The sequence below is a fragment of the Podarcis liolepis genome (genome assembly GCF_965112155.1).
Source record: "Podarcis liolepis genome assembly, chromosome: 2".
Taxonomy (NCBI): Eukaryota; Metazoa; Chordata; class Lepidosauria; order Squamata; family Lacertidae; genus Podarcis; species Podarcis liolepis.
The window spans coordinates 111,777,372-111,786,502 of NC_139555.1; the positions used below are offsets into that span (position 1 = coordinate 111,777,372).

General features: G+C 46.3%; 1 protein-coding gene across 2 annotated transcripts in view; it reads left to right on the forward strand.

Annotated features, from left to right (window-relative positions):
- The window catches only part of SKIC2 (SKI2 subunit of superkiller complex), a 54,927-nt gene that overhangs the window by 32,039 nt on the left and 13,757 nt on the right, over positions 1–9,131 (forward strand). For both annotated transcript variants that reach the window (XM_083491186.1, XM_083491185.1), the window contains exon 21: positions 2,281–2,418. In XM_083491186.1, the coding sequence (XP_083347312.1) occupies positions 2,281–2,418 (138 nt within the window). The remainder of the gene's footprint in view (positions 1–2,280; positions 2,419–9,131) is intronic.

Here is a 9,131-nt window from a genome sequence, read left to right on the forward strand (position 1 = left end):
TTGTTATGGGAGACAAGCATGGAGGGGAGACACCCGTGCCTCTTCCCCAGCCAGACTCATTGCACACGCCCCTCCTCTCCAGCCTCTACTGATTCTGGACTTCTCTCTGCCGCAGACTCCTCTCAGCTCACGAAGCCTTGTTACCCCTTTAGCTTCCAACCCGCCTCTTCCCAGTCTGCGCCCTCTTCTTGGCCTGACCACGCATGGTTGTCCCACCACCACCACTCCCTGGGCACTGTGCCACCTTCTTCCCTTGAGGGTTCCCCAGCTGGGGTCTCCCACCATTCCTCTGTGGCCAACCAGTATGTGGCTCCCTGGGGAACAGAAGAAAGGACAGGTGTCGTAACCAGATCTGACTTGAGGACACTTGGAAAGTCCAGGGCATGAGTTGGGCAGCAGCCGGAACTCCTGTCATGTAAGGATCTTAAACACTGTTGTAAACAAAAATTGCCCTTTTCCCTTATGGGGGACACAAGAGCCCATATAGAGTCCTTAAGTGGGTTCCCTATTGGTAGGAGAAAATAACAGAGGCCAACCAGAGAATATTGAGAAGCAAAGCAGCTAGTAAGCCTGATCTTTATTGATCTGTTGCAACAGTGTCCTCACTCACCAGACGAAGGAGGGAGGAGTCTTCCAACTCTATGATTCTATGATTCTATAGGTGTGCTCTGATGGTGTTTCCTGCTTGGCAGGGGGTTAGACTCGATGGCCCTTGTGGTCTCTTCCAACTCTGTGATTCTATGATTCTAGGAGGAACCCAGAACAATGGTGCGCAAGGTCTTACAAAGACTTTTGAAATTGCCACCCTGTAGATCAAGACCACCCCCAGAAACATCATACATACCTCACAGAAGGGGTGTAACCTAAGACCACCTCCCAGATACACCATACCTACATCACAGAAAAGGCGGTCTAAAACAGAAATTTGAATGTTGTTTTTCCTGTTTGCCAGGTTATCTGCTTGCCTTTCCTGATTGTCTTTCCTGATAGTCTGTCACCCATTAAAATGCTGATTACTCAATTCCTGAGACAATGGGAAGGCTCCCTGACCCTCCTCCCTCCTTGCAGGGAAAACATTTGCTCAGTTTAGGAATCAAAATGGTTCCAGGTCGGTCTTCCTGTGCTGATCTATGTACGTGCTTGGTTGGTACACTTATGAACACTACCATATATCTAAGACCTCAAAATTCCTATCACAACACACACACACACACACACACACACACCCTACAGGTCCAAGGCTGTATGGGAGGAGCAAAGGAATAAGAGGGGAATTGTAGATCAGGGCTAGGAATTTATGCCTCCCTGGATGTTGCTGGACAACTCCCATAATTCCTGGACAGCTATCCTGGCTGATGGGAGGCTTGGGAGTCCAATAACGTTTGCAGGGCTGCAGGCTCCCCTTCCATGTTTGATGGAGGTCTGCATGCAAATATGTAAGAAGCCAGATAATAATAATAAATAATAATAAATTTTATTTATACCCCGCCCTCCCTGGCCAGAGCTAGGCTCAGGGCGGCTAACACCAATAAAATCACAGTAAAAACATAATAGGGGGAAAGGGGGGAAAAACCAATTTAAAATACAGGTTAAAATGCAATTTAAAATGCAGCCTCATTTTAAAGTAGCTGATAAATCAAGACCATAAGGGGAGGGAAACATAAGGGTCAGACCGAGTCGGGAACGTGGGGAAGAAACAGCTGATTGAAGATCAGCATGGTGTACACATGAGAATTTTATAAGTGGATCAGGCAATTACAGTGGTGCCCCGCAAGACGAATGCCTCGCAAGACGGAAAACCTGCTAGACGAAAGGGTTTTCCGTTTTGGAGGTGCTTCGCAAAGCGAATTTCCTATGGGCTTGCTTCGCAAGACGAAAATGTCTTGCGAGTTCCTGCGGGGTTTTTCCCCTCCCCCCCCCTTTTCCCCAAGCCGCTAAGCCGCTTATCATCTGATCCTAAGCCGCTAAGCCGCTTATCAGCTGATCCGCTAAGCCGCTGATCCGCTAAGCCGCTAATGGGCTTGCTTCGCAAGACGAAAAAACCGCAAGACGAAGAGACTCGCGGAACGGATTCTTTTCGTCTTGCGAGGCACCACTGTACTCCATTTTGCCCAGTGTTGTCTGCCTGCTGCCAGGGAATGAAGCTAGAAGCATTCTGATTGCCAAGGACGCGTCCTCTGCTAACCTGCGGGTGCTGTCTGTCCAGGCTCCCTTATGTCTTGCGTCTGGGGCTTTCCCTCTTCACATCGCTCCACCTTCCCTGACCCCCTTCCCTCCTAGGTCCACGAACACAGGATTGCCCAACTGAGCTGCGTCTTGGCCAACATGGAAGCCTCAGATCTGTCGGGACAGCTTGGCGACTTAGAGGAGTATTATCACGTGGTCCGAGAGCTACAGGAGACCCGGGAACTCATACAGGTGCCGATTTTGGGGGGGGGGGATCTGGGGAACGGTGGTGCGGAGCTCTGCCCTCTCGGAGAGTGGCCGTAGTTTTGGAGTTGACTGACCCGTGGGCTAGACAGTATCACCCAGTGCCTCTAGGTGGTGCTGTTGGTGCGTCTGCCCAAGGTAGAGTACTCAGGCTGCATGAGACGCTCTGGGATAGGATGGCTTGCTTCCTTCAATGAGAGGGATCAGCTGTGGGCATTCAGGCAGCCTCATGCCCTGGCTCTCCTTGGAACAGGAAGGGAAAGAAGAATGTGTTGGTGCTTCCCCACTTGGAGTATTTGGGTCTCATCCGGGAGGAGAGACATTTGAGGATCAGGAGGTGTTGACAAGAGGGATAATCTCTTCCCCCTTTTTTCAGGGGGCGCAAGCTTAAACCTGCGCACGAGGCTGTAGTGTGAGTGCTCACTGTGCCAGCCATGTCAGCCAGGCCCTTCTCTAGATACTCCATTCCGTTTCTCCTCTCCCACCTGAGTTTTCTCCCATCCACCCCAAAATGCCCACAGTCTGCCGGTATTCCATGGCTACAGAGCGTTCTTAGTCTCCATGGGGCTGTTTTGGGTCGTGTGGGTGTCCCTGTGAAGGTTTGTTTCCTTGTTTTTACTAAAGTCCCTTTGTTCTTCAAACAAACCCGAAGCCTGATATAATTATATTTATTTATTTATTTATACATACATACATACATACATACGTACGTATGTACATACATACCCTGCCCATCTGGCTGGGTTTCCCCAGCCACTCTGGGTGGCTTCCATTGAATATTAAAAACAATATAGCATCAGACCTTAAAAACTTTCCTAAACAGGGCCGCCTTCAGTTGTCTTTTAAAAGTAAAATAGTTGTTTATTGCCTTGACATCTGCTGGGAGGGCGTTCCACAGGGCAGGCGCCACTACCGAGAAGGCCCTCTTCCTGGTTCCCTGTAACCTCGCAGCGAGGGAACCGCCAGAAGGCCCTCAGCGCTGGACCTCAGTGTCTCCCTCTTTGGCATAAACAATGCCATGTAAGCAACGGCTCTTACACCTGGACATGGGGAAATAGAGAGAACAACCCATGGGATCTTTGCCCCCTTTGCCCAAAGGGCCCAAACTAAAGAAGAATGGCAACTTAAGCTGATGGAATACGCCCAGCTTGCAGATTTAACGTATGGCATAAGAGAACAAGAAGAACGTATGTTGAAAGAAGATTGGGAAATGTTTACTGAATATATGGGGGGAAATGGTGTACACTTGAAAATGATGGCAGCATGAAGGTAAATTCAACAGTGTAAATAAGTTTTGATGGCTGTAACAATGGAATACTGAATGGTTTAGTTCATGTAAAGTATGCAGGGGTTTATGGTATGCAAAATGAACCACGGAAAGAGAAGGGAAGTCATTGACAATGTAAGGTTGTTTAAATGAGGGTAAAGGTAAAGGGACCCCTGACCATTAGGTCCAGTCACGGACAACTCTGGGGTTGCGGCGCTCATCTCGCTTTATTGGCCGAGGGAGCCGGCGTACAGCTTCCAGGTCATGTGGCCAGCATGACTAAGCCGCTTCTGGCGAACCAGAGCAGTGCACGGAAATGCCATTTACCTTCCCACTGGAGCGGTACCTATTTATCTACTTGCATTTTGACGTGCTTGCGAACTGCTAGGTTGGCAGGAGCAGGGACCGAATAACGGGAGCTCACCCCGTCACGGGGATTCGAACCGCTGACCTTCTGATTGCCTAGTCCTAGGCTCTGTGGTTTAACCCACAGTGCCACCCACGTCCCTTAAATGAGTATATTAAATTGTAAAACAGAAAATCTAATTTTATATATATACACACACACACACACACACAGAGTGTGTATGTATATATATATATATATATATATATATATATATATATATATGTTTTCGTAGATTTTCACGGGTACAGGAATGCAGGTTTTGGTGTCCTCGGGTGTCTTCCCGTGTAAAAGTTGGGGTGTCTAGGCGACGTTTCGACGAGGTCTCACTCGTCATCTTCAGGCTGGTGCTTTCGGCTTCTTGTTACTGGAACAGAGCGGGATCTCAGTGTTTGAGTTCCTATAAATACTGTAGAGGGGTGTGGTGTATTGCCTCAAAAGTTCTGGGCAGAGGGGAAGTTCCCAGGCTAGTGTTCTTTTCTTCTTTTGTTCCTTAATTACTTGAGGGATATCTTGAGTGATTTCTTGAGTGATATTCTGAGTACCACTTAGGTGGGTCATTAGGTGTGGATTAGTTGCTAAAGCCTTCGTGTCTTGACCTCTTGAATTTGTGAAGAGTTTTTCTGGGAAGATGGCTGTACTGCACTTAGTTGTGCTTTGGCTTGGCTTCGTGTATAGGGGCGAGCTGTGGTTTTGTGCCCTGTGCCAGCCAGATCTGTGTAGGGATTGCAGGGGGGTGCAGCATCCGGAGGTGCCACTATGGTTTGGTTACTGGATGGTGTCTGTAATTTATCTGTGGAGAGGGTCTGGGTTTGGGTCTGGTGTGGTTGATTGGTGGTGGCGTTCTGTGTGCCTCTGGATCTGGTGTCGGTTTTTGTGGGGAGGGCTAATTTCCAGATGTCTGGCAGGCGGGACGTGTCGTCACGCTTGTTCATGTTGTGAGGGTGTTTCTCTATCTCGATGGCTTCCATGATTATTCTCTTGTGGTGATGTTCCATGTTAAAGAGCAATTTGGAATCTGCAAAATTAATTTCGTGTCCTGTTTCTTTCATGTGTTGGAAAAGAGAGGAAGATTTTTCTTCTTTTTTGACGGCATTCTTGTGTTCTGCGATACGTGCATTTATTCGTCTGTTTGTTTGTCCAATGTACGTGGCTGGGCAGACTTTGCAGGGTATTTCATAGACCCCTTGGTTTTCCAACTGGATTTTATCTTTGGGGTTTCTGAGGATATTGGCTATTTTTTGGTTGGTGCAAAAGGCTGTTTTGATATTGTGTTTATGGAGGATTTTGCTAATTTTATCTGTAGTGCCCTTGATATAAGGAAGGAGGGCCATGCCATTGTTTTCTTCCGTGTCTTGGTTTTTGGGGGGTGTTTCTTTTTGGATTAGCTTCTTAACCCTGTTTTGCTGGTATCCATTGGCGATTAACACATTTGAGAGATTCTGTAACTCAATTGTCAAGTGGTCTTTGTCAGCCAGGCGTTTGGTTCTGGAGATGAGGGTCTTGGCTACGGAGTTTATTTGTGCAGGGTGGTGGTGTGATTGAGCATGTAAGTAGCGGTTGGTGTGTGTTTTTTTCCGGTAGATAGTGTGTCCTAGGGAGCCATCAGGTTTTTTGTAGATTAGGACGTCAAGGAAGGGAAGCTGGTTGTTGGCTTCTATTTCCATAGTGAATTGTATTTTGGGGTGTAGGCTGTTGAGATGTGTGAGGAAGCTATCTAGTTTTTCTTTCCCGTGTGGCCAAATTACAAAGGTGTCGTCAACATATCTGAGCCAAAGTTTGGGTTTGTGTTCTGACTTGTCTAAAGCATTGGTTTCAAAGTGTTCCATGTACAGATTTGCGATGACCGGTGAGAGGGGTGATCCCATAGGTGCTCCTTCTATCTGTTTGTATCTTTGTCCATTGTGGATGAAGTACGTGTTGGTTAGGCAGTGGTTGGTCAGGTCCAGGATGTATTCGGGGGGATTGTATTTGTTTTGAATGGCTGTCAAGGCTTCATTAATGGGCACTTGTGTGAAGAGAGATACAACATCGAAGCTCACAAGTAGGTCATCGGGATGTAGGTTTTGCTTCTTTATTGTTTCTATGAACTGGAAGGAGTTTGTAACGTGTGAAGAGATGGATTCTGCATAGGGCTGAAGTTGCTTAGCGAGAAATTTAGCGAGATTTTGTAGAGGTGAGCCTATGGAGCTGACTATTGGTCTGAGTGGTGTTCCTTCTTTGTGTATCTTGGGGAGGCCGTAGAGTTTGGGGCATCTGGATGATTTTTCTCTGGGGATGATTCTTAGCTGGATTTCTTCACTGATAGGAGAGGCTTTTATTTTGGATTTGGTGGTTTTTTCCAGATAGGTGGTGGGATCTGTTTTTATAGGTTGGTAGGTAGGGTCTTGGAGTAGATTTGATAGTTTTGCTTGGTAGTCCGATGTGTTCATCACAACAGTGGCATTACCTTTGTCTGCTGGGAGAATGATTATGTTGTTGTCTTTCCTCAGGTTGGTGAGTGCTTTCTGTTAATTAAGTAATTAAGGAACAAAAGAAGAAAAGAACACTAGCCTGGGAACTTCCCCTCTGCCCAGAACTTTTGAGGCAATACACCACACCCCTCTACAGTATTTATAGGAACTCAAACACTGAGATCCCGCTCTGTTCCAGTAACAAGAAGCCGAAAGCACCAGCCTGAAGATGACGAGTGAGACCTCGTCGAAACGTCGCCTAGACACCCCAACTTTTACACGGGAAGACACCCGAGGACACCAAAACCTGCATTCCTGTACCCGTGAAAATCTACGAAAACAAATATCTCACCTCTACGGGGAGGAAACCTTCCAGCTGACAAGAACCTACGAGAAACTAGAAATCCGAAGAGCCACCATCTTATGTGATCTCTTGTTCCTACGCAACTGCCGAGACAACAACTTAATTCCCACATGCTTCCAACTTAAATTCCACTCTAAAACCCCAGCTACCGAAAGGATCCTGAAACGAACTGAACTATCCCTAATCAGAAACGAACTACATAAGAAAAGATACCTACTAAACCAAACCAACAAAGATCTGCTCACTCTTCACCTCAAACTCTGTAACAAAATCCACCCTGCACTCTGGGACAAATGCAAACAACTAGCCGTCTGGAGAGCTGAAACTGAGACCTCACATAAGACAGACACACACACCAACAAACTCCACAAACTAGAGAGACGCCAGAAGCCCAGCCACCCTCCACAACAACCCATGAAACAAACAGTACATAACATATCAGACAGGATCCTCACCTCAACTGAAACCAAAGTACTCTCCAAAGGTTTCAACTTTGCAGTTACCCCGAGACGCATCCCCACGGAAAACATCATATGCGGAGTCGAAGCTAGCCTAACCAAAATCAACCCAGATGAAGCCAATAAAATCAGACTTGAAGTCACCAACATCCTCTGCTCCAGCAAACCACCCAGAAGCAATTTACACAAAGAAGAACAGAAAGCACTCACCAACCTGAGGAAAGACAACAACATAATCATTCTCCCAGCAGACAAAGGTAATGCCACTGTTGTGATGAACACATCGGACTACCAAGCAAAACTATCAAATCTACTCCAAGACCCTACCTACCAACCTATAAAAACAGATCCCACCACCTATCTGGAAAAAACCACCAAATCCAAAATAAAAGCCTCTCCTATCAGTGAAGAAATCCAGCTAAGAATCATCCCCAGAGAAAAATCATCCAGATGCCCCAAACTCTACGGCCTCCCCAAGATACACAAAGAAGGAACACCACTCAGACCAATAGTCAGCTCCATAGGCTCACCTCTACAAAATCTCGCTAAATTTCTCGCTAAGCAACTTCAGCCCTATGCAGAATCCATCTCTTCACACGTTACAAACTCCTTCCAGTTCATAGAAACAATAAAGAAGCAAAACCTACATCCCGATGACCTACTTGTGAGCTTCGATGTTGTATCTCTCTTCACACAAGTGCCCATTAATGAAGCCTTGACAGCCATTCAAAACAAATACAATCCCCCCGAATACATCCTGGACCTGACCAACCACTGCCTAACCAACACGTACTTCATCCACAATGGACAAAGATACAAACAGATAGAAGGAGCACCTATGGGATCACCCCTCTCACCGGTCATCGCAAATCTGTACATGGAACACTTTGAAACCAATGCTTTAGACAAGTCAGAACACAAACCCAAACTTTGGCTCAGATATGTTGACGACACCTTTGTAATTTGGCCACACGGGAAAGAAAAACTAGATAGCTTCCTCACACATCTCAACAGCCTACACCCCAAAATACAATTCACTATGGAAATAGAAGCCAACAACCAGCTTCCCTTCCTTGACGTCCTAATCTACAAAAAACCTGATGGCTCCCTAGGACACACTATCTACCGGAAAAAAACACACACCAACCGCTACTTACATGCTCAATCACACCACCACCCTGCACAAATAAACTCCGTAGCCAAGACCCTCATCTCCAGAACCAAACGCCTGGCTGACAAAGACCACTTGACAACTGAGTTACAGAATCTCTCAAATGTGTTAATCGCCAATGGATACCAGCAAAACAGGGTTAAGAAGCTAATCCAAAAAGAAACACCCCCCAAAAACCAAGACACGGAAGAAAACAATGGCATGGCCCTCCTTCCTTATATCAAGGGCACTACAGATAAAATTAGCAAAATCCTCCATAAACACAATATCAAAACAGCCTTTTGCACCAACCAAAAAATAGCCAATATCCTCAGAAACCCCAAAGATAAAATCCAGTTGGAAAACCAAGGGGTCTATGAAATACCCTGCAAAGTCTGCCCAGCCACGTACATTGGACAAACAAACAGACGAATAAATGCACGTATCGCAGAACACAAGAATGCCGTCAAAAAAGAAGAAAAATCTTCCTCTCTTTTCCAACACATGAAAGAAACAGGACACGAAATTAATTTTGCAGATTCCAAATTGCTCTTTAACATGGAACATCACCACAAGAGAATAATCATGGAAGCCATCGAGATA